Source organism: Notolepis coatsorum (genome assembly GCF_963971535.1).
Source record: "Notolepis coatsorum genome assembly, chromosome: 5".
NCBI lineage: Eukaryota > Metazoa > Chordata > Actinopteri > Aulopiformes > Paralepididae > Notolepis > Notolepis coatsorum.
In genome coordinates, this window is record NC_140169.1 from 191,207,453 (window position 1) to 191,226,501 (window position 19,049).

The 19,049-nt window shown below is 40.9% G+C and overlaps 1 protein-coding gene across 1 annotated transcript in view; it reads right to left on the bottom strand.

Annotated features, from left to right (window-relative positions):
- The window catches only part of cpap (centrosome assembly and centriole elongation protein), an 88,521-nt gene that overhangs the window by 14,495 nt on the left and 54,977 nt on the right, over positions 1 to 19,049 (bottom strand). The window contains exons 9-11 of the mRNA XM_084313894.1: positions 8,854 to 8,986; positions 7,996 to 8,161; positions 80 to 211 (exon numbers count right to left, since the gene is read on the bottom strand). Of these exons, the coding sequence (XP_084170020.1) occupies positions 80 to 211; positions 7,996 to 8,161; positions 8,854 to 8,986 (431 nt within the window). The remainder of the gene's footprint in view (positions 1 to 79; positions 212 to 7,995; positions 8,162 to 8,853; positions 8,987 to 19,049) is intronic.

The following is a 19,049-nucleotide window of genomic DNA, read 5'->3' on the forward strand; positions in this document are numbered from 1 at the left end:
TACCGTTTAGTCACGTGATACATGTCCAACTTTACTAGTTGACGAGGACCGTCTGAATGCGGCATCAGTGTGTACCTACCTCGCCTTTGAGGGAGCCGTTGTCTGCGCCGAGAGACTCTATTTGTTGGCGCAGGCGGCTGTGCGTGGTGATCCAGCGACTCTCTCTCCTCCTCAGCTCCTCCTGCAAGGAGCTTAACTGCTGCTTCAAGGACTGGCCGTGGAGAGACAAGCTTGTCACGTTAGTGTAAGACTTACTAGATTTAACACCAGCTGAGAGAAATACAGCCTGCTTTCACTCTCACTGTGGTGACAGGTGAGAGCTGCTGTTTCAACGTGGCAGGCTATCCAACCTGTGTTCAGTTTGTTGTTATTCTACAAACTGAAATTCTTCCACTGTGGCCCGTTGACAAAACAGTTTGTTGCCTGCCCTGGATATATACGGTCTATATACTGTATACATATATATGTGTCTTGTTTCTAAAGTCAAGTGTTCCTTTTAAAATCTCCATTTTAGACCACAAAGCAGTTGATTGCTTTTGTCCCCAATGTCCCCAATTTGAAAAAGCTAATTTTGGGTCAGTAGTTAAAGGAACACGCAAACATTATGGGAACGCCTACCGTCTTCTCCAGAGTCAAACAAGAAGATGGATATCAATTTCCTCTCCATACGTTCAGTAGAAAGCTATCTGGCCGCAAGCTAGCCTAGCTTAGCACAAATTAATTGAAGTGAATACGGATCAGCTAGCGTTGGCCAAAAACACCTCTCCCAGATTGTAAACTAGGCTAGCTGATCCATATTTGCTTCCATTCATTCAAAGCACGGAGAGGAAATTGATATCTATGCTCTTGTCTGATTCTGGAGAAGACAGTAAGTGCGTTTCCCATAATGTTGGCGTGTTCCTTTAACTCATTCCCCGCCAACAATGATTATACTCGTTATTGGGCGCCATCGCTTGAACGCCAACAACGAGTATACTCGTTATTTGATTGTTATTACTTTTATTCGATATTTCTATTCATTACAGGCACACGGACTCGGGGTTAACATGGGGAATCATCCTGAGAATGCCAAAGTTTAATACCAGCCGCATCCTCCCAGGTGGCAGTATCGAGCACTCTTTGAAACCTTATATCTTGGCCTGTGCAACGGTCAACTGTCTCAGGGCGCACTTTTCTGGGTTGGGCGAGTCGAGCGGTTCTCCCGATTGCATTGAAGCGCGTCAAATACCCCCGATCCATATGTTGTGGTGGGTTATGTCGTGGACCAGATGGAGATCAGATGGACCAGATGGCAATCAAACAATTGGAATATTATTTTTGGAATACTCCCGATCACAGGTAAGGGCTATGTGACGTCAATTCTAGCTTGATCGTGCAATGTTTTTATACCGATACAGCTGATCAGCGTTTTTAGTGTTCAATACGAATGCCGTTACTGGCAATCAAATAATCAGAAACGACCCCCCCCCCCCTTTTCATGCATTCATGATGAAATATAATACCTATTATATACATTTGATTTGGGAATAGTAGCATGTCCAGGCAAGAAACGCCAAAGCTTATAGTAGTATTCACGTAGGTATAAGGCTATAACTCAGCCTTTCGGGAATTACCCCAGACCATTCTGAAATTATACTTATATTCACGCTCGAACGTATGCATGGAAATATGATCTCTTTATTGCATCTTGGCCGGAAGAAAGTCACTGTCAAATGACCATAGTATTGTCCCCATAGCTAGAATATAGATATAGCTCTACAAACAAGGTGACGCACTCCTATCTTTAAAGCATGGCATAGCTACAACGGGACACGGCTAATGGCTGGCACCCAATGTGTTAACACTTTGAGTGCCACGCGTATTGCTTATCCTTAGCCCTAGAATGCCAGCCTTATAGTCGTTTCCGCGGTCGTTTCACTGTTTGAGAAGCTGTGTGTGTGTTCTGTATTACAGCTGTGGAGACATGGTGTGGCTCATTTTGACAAACATTACTTGTAGTGCAAGATGGGAATAATAAAAGTTTGTTTCCACACGCTGTAGTTTGTAGTTTATTACACGCTAAACATTGCGCATTTCCAAGATAATCCAGTCTTTTTTCATAGATCGCGAGATAAAATGTGTTATGTGCAATAAGCCCAAATCGTTCTGGCTGATCCCATGAAACCCCAAATACTCCCAAATCAAAAAGGTATATGACATGTATATATGTACCATCACATCAAGGGAGGGGGGGGGGTCGTTTTAACTTGTGTTTGCCGACTATGTTTTTCGTCCGGTGAAACACAGAACTGTGATCGTGAAAAACACATTTCAGATTCGGTAAAATAGACATAGAATGTACCTTACCTTAGCCAGAAGGTATTCCAAGAAGAAGAATTCCAAGTGATCGCATCGCCATCGCGATTACCAGTGTATATAGGCCTCTGCATGCTACAGAAACTGCAAAGCAACTGCAACACAACATCGACAATGCAACAGTGTTGCAGACACTCTGCCTTTATGCTTCTGTAACATCGACACGCAGCCTATGCAACATTGTACCCCGGATGTAGCTAGGTTGAAAATTCCCTTCTCAACCAACCCATTGATAACAAGCAGAAAAATAAGCATAATTTATACTTCCGGTCGGGGGGTTTCAAAATAAAAGAGCAACGTCTAAAAGCACCGTAAATACGTTTATTTTGTACATTATCCAACGTTAACACGAACCTAAACTAATGTAAAGTTAGTTTAGGTTTGTGTTAACGTTAGATAATGTACAAAATAAACGTATTTCCGGTGCTTTTAGACGTCGCTCTTTTATTTTGAAATCCCCCGACCGGAAGTGTTATAGTGTCTGTTGCTAGCAGCTTAACTTCTGTCGCCCGTTTCTGTGCTTTTCGAGCTAACGTAACGTCATTAGTTTCCAATGGAGAGGAGAGAAAGACCTCGGCTCACATGCAGCTCAAACTACCTGTTGGAATAAATTAATTGATTGATGTTTAACTTGTCCCTGTGTGTGTCCAGTCATTTCGACTAGCAAACGTTGTATTTAACGTTACCTCAGGATACCATTGTATTTAGTTGGTTAGCTATGTAGCTAATGTGGATAGCATTTTGAATAGCACCAATGCTAGCTGGCTGGCTACAGCTTTATTTACTAAATTATGGAGGCTTTTTAATCGTCAAGGTAAGAGAGGATTTGTCATGATCAACTGAAGGCGTATGCTATGGAACAATATGTGCTTGTGTTTTCAGAAAAAGGCCAGCTATGTGACGCTAATTATTTAGCATCAACGCTGGCTGGCTACAACAATGGAGGATGGTATTCTCTGCGTGACCAATATTATTCTATGACAGCCCCGCCCCCATTCGCTAACCAACCAATCACTGCTACGCAATATCAACGCAACGGTTGTTTAGATTAGATTTTGAGGACATGTACGCAACATCCTCACAACAGTCTACAAGACCCTCTGCAACAACCGCGTTGAAATCGTGCTGATGTTGTGTTGCAGTTGCTTTGAAGTTGCTGTAGCATGTAGAGGCCTTATGTCTATACACGTTTCGATGGTCAAATATGCTTATGCAACGGAATTTCAAGGCAAGCAATGTGCATTTGTGTTCCAGCAGGAGGGGCCACTAACCAAGGAGAAATGAAAGTGAGGCTGACTATCAACCCCAAGCCATTGCAGTTCAGACACGGACGATACTGCCACCTAGTGATAGTCGATCAGCATTGCAGTTCTTTTTATTTGTATTTTTATTTTTGTATGTGTTTTTGGTAGATTTTTATTGGCTTTTTACTACCGGGCAGTCCGGTAGAGAGAGAGAGAGGAAGAATGTGAGACAGACGGGGGGAAGACATTTGGCAAAGGTTGCCGGGTCCGGGAGTCAAACCCGGGGCGGCCGTGCTGCGACGCAGCGCAGTACGTGGTGTGCTACTTGAGCGCCAGAATTGCAGTTCTAATGTGTGGGGATGTGCCAAAATTATGCAGATCGCTCCCGGCAAGTCTGTAGAGCGGGGATCAAAGTAAAAAGATCAAACGATCCAAAAACGTATTCTCTCGTTTTCTGCACTCAACGCTTGTCAAGCAAAAACGTAATATCTAGTTTTTGGCACTGAAAGTGTTAAGGTAGGGCCCTATGAAATCCGTTTAATCTTTTCCTGTTTTCGGATATGAATTTTCCTGTTTTACATTTACATTTACATTTACATTTAGTCATTTAGCTGACGCTTTTATCCAAAGCGACTTACAAGTTCTGTACGACAAGCCATCAGGAAGGGCACAACTCTATCAGCTGAGCAACAATGTTCATCAAAGTGTTGAGTGCTACAGTGTAGGTTAGTTTATTAGGACAAGTGCATGACAGTACGGTTAGTTAGGGTTAGATTTCTTTTTTTTTATAGTTTTTTTTTTTTTTTTAATTCAGATAATGGTTGAAGAAGTGCGTCTTTAGTCGACGGCGAAAGATTGGACGTGATTCGGCTGTCCTAACTGGGGTGGGTAGTTCATTCCACCATTGTGGGGCAAGGACTGAGAATAGGCGACTTCTCTTTGATGACCCTCCCGGAGCTTGGATAGGAGTAGGTCTGAGGCGGCCAGAAGATGCAGAGCGTAGGGGTCTTGAGGGTGTGTAGTTAGAGACCATTGACCGGAGGTAGGCGGGAGCGGTTCCCTTTGCCGCACGGTATGCTAGGTCGAGGGCCTTGAAGCGGATTCGTGCAGCAATGGGGAGCCAGTGCAGGTCCCTAAGAAGTGGGGTGACATGGGCCGACTTCGGTAGGTTTGAGATCAGGCGGGCCGCTGCGTTCTGAATGAGTTGAAGAGGCTTAGTGGCAGTGGCCGGGAGGCCAGCGAGCAGTGCATTGCAGTAGTCGAGGCGGGAGATGACCGTTTTGGGATTTAATATTTTTCGCTTTGGATTTAACCATACAAAATTATGTTTTTAACTAACTTTAATAACAGTAGCCTACATCTGCAAACAGTGCCAGTGCAGTTCAATGCTCAGTGCCAGTTAATTTTTTTTATTATTATTATTCAGATCAGTGCAGTTCAACTGCCAGTGCAGTGCAATAACTAAATTATAATTAAATAGTTAAATAATACAAAATAATAATTTGTTTAAAAGAAAGCAGAAAAAAAACTGTAAAATGTCATTTCTTTCTAAGAGATGTCCTTTAAATGTTCATGCTTCTCCCCATCTCTGGCTGACATCACCATTGTGATACATGATGGTTAGGCGTTTTGTGTTTTCCTCAGTGAGGGATTCTCTTTTGTCGGTCAGCAGCGTTTTGTACTTGCTGAAGCTTCTCTCTGTATAATATTTTTTTAAGTTTAAATATCAGCATTATCTGCCCATCCTCAGTAAATACTATCAAACTCCTCTGACCTCATCTGGTCTTTCAAAAGACCAGAGATGGGACGGACAGACGGACGCGGACTCATACACACACAGAAAGGGAGAATGGCTTTTATAACAGACTTAATGATTTTAGAATATTTCAGCTAATGAATTTAAATCAACTATCGAGTTCGTTTTTATAGTGTAACGTTTGGCTACGTTTGGCTAGAGAGAGAGAGAGAGAGAGAGACTCTCGTTACACACGAGATAGTCTGACTTGCGGAGCACGCAAAGCCAGGCCTTTATGCGAAAGAGAGAATTAGATACAATTTAACACAAACGGTTCCAAATATATTAACACATTGGATGCCAGACCCGAGATATCCCGGGTTAACTCGCCATGCGCCAAACCCGAGAAAAGTCGGGTTTTAATTGTTATTTATTTTATTTGCTATATCCATTCATAATTCATCCATCCAGCCTGATGTTATCATTGGGAATGGCTCTGAGATCGCAAACAGCCAATACCGCCTGCTAACGCCTTGCGGCCGGTATTGCACATCATTGGAAACCCTCTGGCTTGGGCTGTACGTCGATCTAAGAAGTCCGGTCCAGGTTTTCCTTTTCGGGCATGAGTAACGTTTATAACACATGGATTGGGGACACTCGAGCACCGCCGGTTCATGTGTTTTGGTGGATAACGTTGGACACGCAATCGCGATCAGTATTTGGAATGGCAATCAGATAATTGGATTAGTAAGGACTATATGTTATCAATCTTGCGTTGATCCGATATTTTTTTTCCCGCAATCGCAGCGTGTATCTGTAATGTACTGTGTAATGTAATGCCGTTGGTGGCGATCGAAGCATAGAAAAATGACCTCCCCCCCCCACCCTTTCGTGCATGCATGATGAAACATAATACCGATAATCTAGCGTTGATTTCAGAATGATTCTTGATCCAGGCGAGAAATGGCACGATTTATAATGAAATGCAGTAAAGCGATGTTTGGCGGAGTTTCCTGGGATTACACAGGATCACTCTAAAACTATACTCATATTCACCACGGTATAAAACGGAAATGTATGGATGAAAGAATTACCTGTTTTTTGCATGTTGACCGGAAAGAAACTCACTGACAATCGACGTTGTTATTAGATCCATGGCTATAATATTTAATATAGGTTTAGCACTGTAAACACCGGAATTTATCCCCATTGAACAGAGCGCTGGCACACAACGGCCCAACGCCCATAGCGACCCCTGGCGCTGAAAGTGTTAATGTTTCACACCACCAACAAAGTAGCCTACTGGGTCCGTTGTCTCGGAATGGATTTGGTAGCTGTTATTTCTGCGTCTCCGTAGACCGTGCCGCGTCACCGTTTTAAAGTCGTAGTGAATTTATTTATATGAAAACCGATTGATGTATAATTTAAGCAAATTCCACGCCATTCCGCGATAATTCAGAATTCCGTGTTAACATCTCAATTTCGTGAGATCCTCTCGCGATAGGACCCTACTTCAAGGTTAGGGTTAGGCGTGTAGTCGTTAGTCACCTGGATCTCCTCTCGCGATAGAGCCCTACTTCAAGGTTAGGGTTAGGCGTGTAGTCGTTAGTCACCTGGATCTCGTCTCGCCATAGAGCCCTACTTCAAGGTTAGGGTTAGGCGTGTAGTCATTAGTCACTAGGGCTGACCTTCGAAGCTTTTTTTGGCAATCGAAGCTTCGGGGCCAAGCATCGATTTTAATTCGAAGCTTCGGAAAAAAAATATATATATATATATATAATATATATATATATTCATTATAATATTTTTTTTTTTATTTTTTTTTTTTTTTTAATGTTGTGGGACTTGTACAGCACTTTGGTAAACTTTGTTGTTTTTAAATGTGCTCTATAAATAAAGTGGATTGGATTAATTAATTAAGTAGCCCCTTTCGTGACTGTGACGCAGCCAACAAGGTTTCAGTCGGCTGCGCTGCCTGGGTGCAGTGGGGCTGCTCTCACAGCCAACGACATGACATTTCATAATTATGTTGCAACCTTTGTCTATCAAGCAAACAATTATATTATATTATATTTAATTTATAATTTATAATTATATCAGACAATGCACCTACAAAAGCAGATGATTACAATTAAATTAGCCAACTTGGTAACACATTAGTCATAGCAGCATAGGCATAGCCTTAATGTTTTGTGTGGCATCGCCGTTGTGTACAATGATACTTACGTTTTTTAGGTGATTTGACAAAGTTGTTGTAGAGTTGTGATATGCCATTTTCTTCTGGCATATCTGGCACTCGGCTTTTTGGGCATTGTCTTTGCATATTTTAAAGTGTAACCACACGTCTGATGACTTCTTCGTCGACATGTCTGCTGCACATGTCCTTGTTGTTTTCAACACAGATAATCTCCACGTGCTTGTTGTAGAGAGGTGGAGTCGAGGCGCCGCTTACTTTCGTTTCATTGGAATGGAGGCGCAAGATTTTGGAGAAGAAATTATTATTATATATTTTTTTTACTTTGATTTTTTTTTGTATGTTCGAAGCTTGTGCCATCGAACGAAGCTTCGAAGTATTTAAGACAGCCCTATTAGTCACCTGGATCTCCTCTCGTGATAGATCCCTACTTCAAGGTTAGGGTTAGGCGTGTAGTCATTAGTCACCTGGATCTCGTCTCGTTCCCTCTTGTCTGGGACGGCTCTGGCTGCTGAGGCGTATTTCTCAAACACTTTCCGTTCCTTCTGGAGCCTCCTGGCCTCCTCCCTCTTATAGTCCTCAAACCTGGCCAGTTCCTCTGCCTTCCTCTCCTCAAACTCCACACGCTCCTTCCTGTAGAGCGGCACACTGCGTTACATCCGTCCACAGTAACATGACCGGGAGGGTAGACTACAAAGTTCTCGTCAGAAAAGTCAGAAGACCTGCGGTTAACCAGATCAAAACAAAACTCAAGACGTTGATCTTTATGGTTGCTGTGAAGAATCTAAATCAAATCCAAGTACCGTACTTTTCGGACTATAAGCCGCGGCTTTTTTCCCCATTTTTCGACCCTGCGGCTTATATAACGGTGCGGCTTATATGTGGACCAAACCCGAAAATGTAAAAATAGTGCTTTTTTTACTACATTGAAATGTTATTTATCCGTTCCCTTATTTGCTCAACTTAATACAACTTGTAAATGAGTTAATTCTTGTTATTTGTCCGACAGTATTGTGTCCCAATGCTGGTGGAAAGACTACAAACGAGAAGCTGGGTGTGGTCTGTGCGGGTGCACTTAGCGAGGTGTTAACACACAAGAATAGCGTATAACATATTACCAATAACATATGGTAATTAAACATTAAAACACCTGCGGCTTATAGTCCAGTGCGGCTTATATATGTACACATCATTCAATTTAGCTGCTGCGGCTTATAGTCAGGTGCGGCTTATAGTGCGAAAAGTACGGTAGTATACCAAAGTAGTATACCAAAAGACACAAACCCCTCTTTTTTTTTTAAAGTCTATAATCTAGTGTTTGTTACCTGAGGTTCTCCTGGTTCTTCTCATTCTCTTGTCTGAGTTTGGTCAGGACAGTGTTCTCCTTCTTGAAGCGCTCAATCTCCAGCTCCAGCTCTACAAGTCTCTCCCGCAGCTGTCTGGACTGCACCTGCTGGCCTGAGTAGATGTAACGAGTTACATTAAATACATAATTTGAGCTTCAAATGGTTATTATGTCTGATAGCAAAATGTTACCTTTAATTAATAGTTGTATGGTGTACATATGTGTTATTTTCATATTTGTATGAAATTATTTAATATTTAATACTAGGCTACACAGTCTCCATGGTAACGGTGCAGCTATAAAGCTCATCACTGGGGGAACAAGTCAGACCGGCTTGTATCCATCAGGTGAGTGTGAGATTGTTAAATGAAAACCTGTAAATATGAATGTATTAATGTATCTGAGAGAGACAGTAACCATATTGTTATCCAGAGTGATTATCTATCTGTATCAGTAGTGTCTTTGTGTCATTTGTAATAGAAGTCTTTAATCCTGGTCAAGATGGTTGGCTCTATAACTTGTCAGTTAACGGTAATCAATTCAATCAATTATCTTTAATGACCACCCAGCCAGGCTGGTGTAATTTGTTTTCAGTGCAGCATTGTTACAGCATTTTTCCAACATAGAACATAGAACATATAACATCACTTACAATACGTACATACTACATGCAGTTAAATACATAAATACATAATTACAAGACCACAATATCAAAGTTTATGTCAATGTCCATAGCAACAGAGGTAGGGGGGGTTGCGGGGGGGGGGGGGGGTTGCTACAGGGAGTTCAGTGTCCGTATGGCAGTGGGGAAGAAGCTGTTTTTAAAGTGTGATGTTTTGGTGGTCAGGGATCTGTAGCGCCTCCCAGAGGGCAGCAGCTGGAAGATGTGGTGTGCTGGGTGAGTGGGGTCAGAGAAAATTTTTCTAGCTCTTCTTATTGTGCTTTGGCGGTGGAGTGATTCGAGAGATGGGAGGGGGGTGCGGATTATTTTGGAGGATTTATTGATTATTCTTTGGAGTTTGTTTTTGGAGTGAGTGTCCAGACTGCTGTACCAAACTGTTATGGAGAAGGTGAGGATGCTTTGAATGATGGCCTGGTAGAAACGGAGCAGGAGATGTTTTCTGACTCTGTATTTTTTGAGCTGGCGGAGGAAGAAGAGTCTTTGATTGGCTTTTTTGTGGATGTGGTCTGTGTTGGTTTTCCATTTGAGGTTATTGCTTATGTGGGTGCCGAGAAATTTGAAGGAGTCTGTGGTGATTATGGGGTTTGGTTACAGAAATCCTTCATTACTATTGTAAGTTTCCTTTGATCATGACCAGGCATGCATCCCCAGATCCTGAAGTGCTTGTAAGCAATAAACGGATCATCTTTGAATCAACATGGGAGCCGCCTGTGTCTTCGTTGATGTCAACTAGTTAACTGTCAGCAGTCAGTCCACCACCATCAACACAAAACGCAGAGACTGTTGGCTATCACCACTATTTTGATTTGAAATCTTTATTTTGAACATGTAAATGAATACAAACAAAATAAATAACTAAACAAAATCAAAACATAACTCAATTTACATGTTCGAAAAGGAGTAGGAAGAAGTATACACTTATTTAATCCTACCCCTTTTCCACTACTCAAATGAGTGTACTAATTTAAAACATAAAAAAAAAATATATATATATATATATATATATATGCAAAACAGAAAAAAAACAAAAAATATATATTTAAAACATAAAAGAAATAAAATAAAAATTTAAACACCCGTGAATATCAAGTCCCTTCCTCATCCCTGTACCTCGTGAACATCATTTCCTTATACATCAGTTTGAATTGTCTCATGTTTGGACATTGCTTTAGCACCACATTTAGACTGTTCCACAGTTTCACTCCACATATTGAGATGCAGTGTCTTCTCATGGTAGTGCGTACATTTAGAACTTTTAAATTGAGTTCTCCCCTCAGATTATAACCCCCCTCCCTACCAAAGAACAGTTCTTGAATGTTTCCTGGAAGTACATGACCTTTTGCTTTATACATTAATTGTGCCGTTTTAAATTCCACAAGATCATTTAACTTTAATGTTTTTGACTTTAAAAATAATATGTTTGTGTGATCACGATAACCTGCAATGTGAACTATCCTTATGGCCCTTTTTTGGAGTATAAAAAGTGGTTGTAGTGTAGAATTATAAGTGTTTCCCCAGACTTCAGCACAGTAATTTAAATATGGTAAAACTAGTGAACAGTAGAGAATGTAGAGTGATTTTCTATCCAGAATGTGCTTTACTCATGACTGAAATGCTTCTTGACAGTTTAGATTGGACATGTTTTATGTGAGGTTTCCAACAGATTTTATGGTCCATTATTACACCTAGGAATTTATTTTCAACTCTTTCAATAATCACATAATTTATTTTAACTAGTCTAAGGACCACTATTAGTAATATAAAAGAGATTCAACTGGGGTATTAACTATATAATCAGATAAGATTGACCCTGTTACATAAACTATATAAAACTAAAAGAAAAATACCTTCAAAAGAAAGAAGGGACCGCACACTCCTCAGGATTGGTTTTTGCTTTTTTTTATTGCACAACACGTTTCGCTTCTGCTTCCTCAGGTGCTATGCAGCAGGTGTCAATGATCATCATCATATACACCATACTCCACCCCCACATCGTAACACATCAAGCCCATTGGCTACTCAATTATCACATTTAATTTATCATTTTGCAGGATGTAATGGATATAACTCACATGTATAAATATGATGCATAAAGACCACATATATACATAGACTCATTTTAAAATGATATATAATAACACAGTATGAGATATGTATAGAAGTGACAAATACCTAGGTCATTAGATATGACAAACAATTTAAAACAATTTCAAACCACACCCACATAGGTTACACAGAACCCCTGGGATAGTGATTACAAAAATGGATTCAGCTTGAGGGATTAATTTAGACCATTGGGTTCCACAGAATTCAGAGTGAAAATCCAATACGCTTCCCTCTGTAGGAGAAGTTTTATTATATCACCGCCCCTAGGTGGCAGGGTGACTTTTTCAATTCCAATGAACTTTAGAGAGGCTGTAGATCCATGATCTCTCTCTTTGTAGTGTCTAGCAATGGCATAATCCATATTGTTGTTCCTGATGGCTGCCTTGTGTTCTGCTATTCGCACCTTCAAATTTATTTTTGTTTGCCCAACATAGACCTTACCACAGGGGCATTTCAGCATGTAAATGACATGTGTGGTGTTGCAATTAATAAGATCCCTTATTTTATATTCCTGTCCAGACTGTGGATGGTAGACCACCTTTGTTTTCATGGTGTTTGAACAATGGGTGCATCGACCATATGGGTAGTTACCACACAGCTCTGTTCTTAGCCAGTTAGAGTGACTTACTACAGGAGATTTATACATAGAGTTATATAATTATACAGAGTCCCTTATGTTTTTCCCCTTTTAAAACAGAATCTTGGTGGTAATGATGAAATGTTTTTTAAATGGGGGTCACATTTGAGTATGTTCCAGTGTTTGTAAATAATGTTTTTAACAACTTGAGATGAAGTACTATATTCTGAAACGAACGTGACTCTGTTACCTGGGGTGTCTCTTTTGTCAGATTCCAAAATAGTTTCCCTCTGTACATGTTTTGTCTTATTTCTGGCTGTGTGTACAACTGATGTTTTGTATCCCCTCTGTTCAAATCCGTTGCTCATTTCATCTGCCTTCTTTTCTAGGTCTGCAGGATCACTACAGATGTTTAAGGCGCAGGAATTGTCCGTATGGGATATTCTCTACCATACGTCTCGGGTGATGACTCTGTGCATGTAAAATAGTATTACGGTCTGTTGGTTTGCGAAAAATAGTAGTGTTCAGGTTTCCCTCATTGTCTGTTGATATCCGTAAGTCTAAGAAATCAATATGTTCTCTGCTGTGTACCATCGTGAATTTTAAAGTGTGATGTGTACCATTGATGTACTCCCTGAACTGGAATACCTCATCTTCCCAGTTTATCCACAACCAAGATGCCTCACCCCTCTTGAAAAATGTAATTTTTTGGAAAAGGTACATAGATGACATTCTCATGGTGTTTGTTGGCTCGGAAGATGAGTTATAGCAGAACACAAGGCAGCCATCAGGAACAACAATATGGATTATGCCATTGCTAGACACTACAAAGAGAGAGATCATGGATCTACAGCCTCTCTAAAGTTCATTGGAATCGAAAAAGTCACCCTGCCACCTAGGGGCGGTGATATAATAAAACTTCTCCTACAGAGGGAAGCGTATTGGATTTTCACTCTGAATTCTGTGGAACCCCATGGTCTAAATGAATCCCTCGAGCTGAATCCATTTTTGTAATCACTATCCCAGGGGTTCTGTGTAACCTATGTGGGTGTGGTTTGAAATTGTTTTAAATTGTTTGTCATATCTAATGACCTAGGTATTTGTCACTTCTATACATATCTCATACTGTGTTATTATATATCATTTTAAAATGAGTCTATGTATATATGTGGTCTTTATGCATCATATTTATACATGTGAGTTATATGCATTACATCCTGCAAAATGATAAATTAAATGTGATAATTGAGTAGCCAATGGGCTTCATGTGTTACGATGTGGGGGTGGAGTATGCTGTATATGATGATGATCATTGACACCTGCTGCATAGCACCTGAGGAAGCAGAAGCGAAACGCGGTGTGCAAAAAAGAATAAGCTAAAACCAGTCCTGAGGAGTGTGCGGTCCCTTCTTTCTTTTGAAGGTATTCTTCTTTTAGTTTTATATATCTCTCTTGCGCTGACCTGCACCTCCAGTCGGGGTCCAACTAGATGTGCACGAGTATATATTAGAGCTGGGCCGTTAACGGCGTTAACGCTATACTAGTATTGCGCGATAATATAATTAACGCATTAATCTATTAAAAAAAAAAAATAATTACCTTCATTTACCCAGGGTAGGTTCGCTGAGCACAGATGCTCTTTTTCAGGAACGCCCTGCTTCACATTCATACAGTTCCATTCACACCTGGGAGCTGCCCAGTACAACCACAGTTGACACCATTGGCCACTGAGCAACTCCACTGGAGCAGTTGATTCAAGCCATGTCTCACAGTTCAAGTTTGAAATGATTCTTTCTGTTTTGCTCCTGAGAGGGTGCTAGATACTGTACTGTACTGGTAATATTATTTATTTGTGTTAACTTCTGAATAAAACAACTTATTAAACACAAGTACATCTTATTGAACATTATTTTGATATTTCATTACCAATTATCATAGCAAAACAGCTTTTTCAAACAGTCTGTAATGCATTTTGGAAACAGGAGATGGGCTCATGGTGTAATGGGCCACCTGGCCTGAGAAACATAAGGAGGAAAGAAAAAGTAAGGACTTACTTCTGGTCATTATTTGGGTAGAACACACATATTTTGAATGCCTTCGGCAGGTTTTTTTTTTTTTTTTGAGCCATTTTAATCTATCTAGATTAAATCCAGGATTGCAGATAGATTAATCTAGATTAAAAAAATGTATCTATGCCCACCTCTAATATATATATATATATATATATATATATATATATATATATATATACTAGGGATGCACGATATTGATTTTTTGACAACGATACCGATAACTTTATGCTCCTCAAGCCGATATTTATTGTATTATATTTTTTTTTAAATGTACCGGTATATATATATATATATATATATATTTGTGCGTGCGTGCGTGCGTGTGTGTGTGTAAGTAAGAGCACAGCCGGCTCGCGCAGGCAGAGAGAGACCGAGGGAGGAGAGATAGAAAACGGCCAACAAGATTAGTTTGCGACGTTTAAATTCCTCAAAAAAAGTCTGGGTCTATTTTACTAAAGTCGATGCTGACAACGCTCGTTGCAACAAGACATTTGCCAGTAATGTATAAGCGCTGGTACTTGTCAATGTGGCTGGCGGGGAGCAGCTAACGTTATAGCTCCGAGTAGAATAATGGCCGACAATCCGGAGGTAAATAAACGAACGAGAGCTTCTGATTGGTGGTAAGAAGAAGAGGTGGGTGCAAGCGGAGGGACGTAATTGGCAGATCGACTGTCTCCGAATGTAACGTGACTACGTCACAGCCAAGAAAGGGAGCGCTGGATTTGTGTAAAACTCCCTGTTCCTAAACCACACGCTGTCAGTCATACCACAGTACTGGCAAAACGGGAGGAGGCTATAATAAAAACAAGCGCCCTTCATCCAAATCCACCCACAACGGATTTCTTTTAACCAAAAAATGTATTATATATTATCGGAGCTATTAATAACGTTATCGGGTTTATCGGGATGACGTCATAATTGCTGATATCGGCCCGATAATTATCGGCCCGATAATTATCGTGCATCCCTAATATATACACTAGGGATGGGACTTTCTAGCAAAAGTGCTGTTAGAAAATCGCTGGTTCTTAACTCAATGGACGCCACGGTCTAGCCCATCTTTTGTTCCTACTGGGCCAACGCTCTAAGAGATAGGAATAAGTGGCGGTGTTTGCAGGACTATATATATATTCTATATTATAGCTATGGATACAATACTATGGCCCATTTGACATCACCTATCTATCGTTCAATACATGGAAAAGGGAAAAAAAATCATCAATACGTTCGCATAGGGCTGGGCGATAAAACGGTAATTATCGTGACATATTTTAATAATCGATATCGATTGATAATAAAAATATATATATATATATTTTTTTATCCACTTTTTCTCCCATTTTCTATATTTTCTCCCATCCCAATTTCGTATCATCCAATTCAACCCTCCCCTGTCACGAACGCTGTTTCTTGCCTCCCACAAGCCGGCTGCAATGTGGACTAAGTCATACATAGCACAAGTCCCCTCCGGTACTTGAGGTAACAGCAGTCGCATCTTTTCACCTGCGCAGCTCGATCTCTCAGTGGCGAGGAGTAACGCGTGGGAGGCTCACGCTGCCCCCGACACTTCCTGATTCTACTGCGCAGGCGCACCAACCGACCTGTGGGAGTCGCTGTCCACAACGCCCGATCCCCACCCATCAGTTTCCCACCCCCTAATAGGGCCAATGTGTATTAGTATGAACGACCAGCTAAACTGAAAGCAATGTGGAGCGCTGGGCTCTAACAGGCGAGCCCAGCGTATCCGCATTCGTGGCGAGCGCCTTGCCCACTACGCCACGTAGCCGCCCTAGGATGATTCCCCATGTTAACCCCAAGTCTGTGTGCCTGTAATGAATGGAAATATCGAATAAAAGAAATAACGATGAAAACCCGACTATACTCGGGTCTGGCGCTGAACGGTCGCCGAGATAAACCGGGTCTGGCGTCCAAAGAGTTAAGACAGAATATTCGAATATCTTCTGCAACGTCTCTTTTCTTCCATTCTCCATGTCTCCTTTTGATGTCAGGAGTTCTCGTTCTGTTACTGAAGAAAAAACACCAGCGGTCCTTCTTGGTGTCCGTCTGTCAGCTGGCCCAAAATCAATCTCAGCAGCGTCTCCATTTGATAGTATCAAAAACGGAGTCCTTGGGATTGATATGTATGAGCCAGCTGAACAGAGATTCAAAAGACAAAGGTGAATTCAATCTATGATTTTTATTGACAGGAACACACAGAGAACGAGGAACAGTCCTGGGCCCTCATTCATCAACGTGTTCTACGCACAGATCTGTGCTTACCCTGTGCGTACGATCATTTCTAAGCAAAGAGTGGGATTCATCAATTTCAACTTGAACTTGACTTCGTGCTTACATCTACGCACAGTTCAGACCTGGCGTACCTAGCGCCCAGTGGTAGAATATATTATTACAACAAGGAAATGAGCTTCTGTGCATAATAACACTGGCACGTTCTGTACGAACCGTAGTTCATTATAGTTCATTGTAAAATAGCAACAGTAGTGTAATTATGGTCAAAACCCTATAAATAGCATTTGGAATAATAGATCTTTCTCTCAGAATGAATGCAGCATGGTTTATATAGCGCTATCGGAATATACGGGGTGTAGGCTACTGACTGACTGCGCTCCGCGTAGCTTGATTGATTGATTGATTGAAAAGTTTATTAACAGATTGCAGAATGGGTACAGTACAGTACAGCTCAGTACATACAATTGTTAATTGGGGATGCAGACCAACTTTCGTCTTGTTTACATCAGGGTCCCCCATTTTCAATTCATCATAAATCATAAAGCTCAACTCGTTATTATTCTGCGCAGACCGCAGAAACACGGGAACGTTTTGATTATATTTAAAAGGCTTTACGTTAAACGAAACAAGTGGAACTTCGAAGCTGTAAGCAGAATACAAGTCATATGAATATAGTGTTCTTCCCCCTTTTTACTGTATAAGAAAGAATAGAAAACGCATTGCAATGACACTATAGTGGACAGACTATGTATATGATGGGATTCAAGTTCGCGTTTTTGTTGCTCATAGGCATGCTGTCAGAGTATGATATCTTAATCAAACATTCTAGAACATTTGTCGTCACAGATCATGTCCTAATAGAACATAGGCTATGGCATGGATCGTGATATTGTGTGGACTGTTATTATTACTGTACACCGGTACCACCCATTGTGACAACAGCCTTGTGAGTCCCGCACACAAACATGATGGAATTCAAGTTCATGTATTGAAAGGCAGGCTATCATACATGCAGTGAGATTCATTGTTCTTGTATATGCTCTCGTATTATATTGTTTATATAGGCTACCCAATACTGACATCAAAATAGATTGTAGTATGCCTCTAGAAATCATATGCAGCAGGTAGAAAATTGACGGGAGATCCATCGCGATTTGGAATAAAATTGAGGAGAACTTTAATCCCTGGGGTATTAATCAAACAACACGGGAAAAGGCAGTCATATTCCAGCACGGTCTTTATTAGCCGACAACAAAATAGATGCATCTAAAAATCATATAGCCAATCGAACACAACTAATAAAGGCATTCATATTACAGCACGGTTATAATGACACACAACCAACGCCAAACAGTGGTCAACGAACGGTCTTTATTAGTATTTTGAGCTGTCCAGGCAGAATTGCAGCAATGGTCTTAGGGAGCCGTTGATATCCGACATCACCGTTTACGAGTCCGCCTTTTATTTATCCCACAATACGCGATAGTGTCTTCTTGGTTCGACAGCAGTGAACAATCTTCGTGGAGTTTCTCAGGGTTCCGCTCGGGTCCGTCCATTATTTCACATCCCATGGGGGGTGTTTCCTCATTTTCATGACCATATATGGATAATCATGCACGAGCATTGACGGTAGAACAAAGTGGTATTCATCAACACGGAGGACCATAGAGCCTGCGTACGCACGTGTGATGAATGCCGACTTCCCTGTGCGTACGCTAGTTCTACATTCCGTGCTTACGTGTGGAAGTAGGTCAAGTTCTACGTCCACGTTGATGAATGAGGGCCCTGGAGACCACAGCCCTCCAGGGGGTTAGAAGCCTCTAGAATGATAACAATCATGGCATTATATACTATGTGAGAGTTCCATATATAGGGATGTTGGCCGACTGGTTAATAATGGATGATCCGACAGGCTTGGCATATAAGGTAGTCTAAGGATGAATCTGATATTATGCTCAGGTTTGCTCCTCCTCAATGGCCTGTGGCCGGAGGCCCGATGCAGCCATACATGCACCGGTCATCAGGTCACACAGGTCATCAGGTCAAAGTATTTCTGGGTGCATGGCCTGGCTTGGTCACAGATGCACATTCCAGAGTGGGGGAGATTATGCTCTCATCAGAGGAGCTGGATGTAAGGTATTAGATATTAATGAACTATAAAATAACTATCAAATAACAGCATTGCATTGGCCTATCAACCGGTTTTAATAAACAAACAGAAACAGTAGCATGTGCATCTTTTAGATCAATTAAGCTAAGAAGATTAGGCTGCCTCTAAATATAAAAAGGAATTAAATAAGAATAGTTTGCTTCAATTAAAAAAAAAAAGTATTTTACTGACACACAAACACATTAAAAACACATGATATTCAATTTCACAAAGTGAACATTTCAGTGTCTAAATGTACAGTAACATAAACCCGAACACAAAGCTGCCTTTAATAAAATGAACACAAGGTTAACAACTTCTTGTTGCCACTATACTGGAG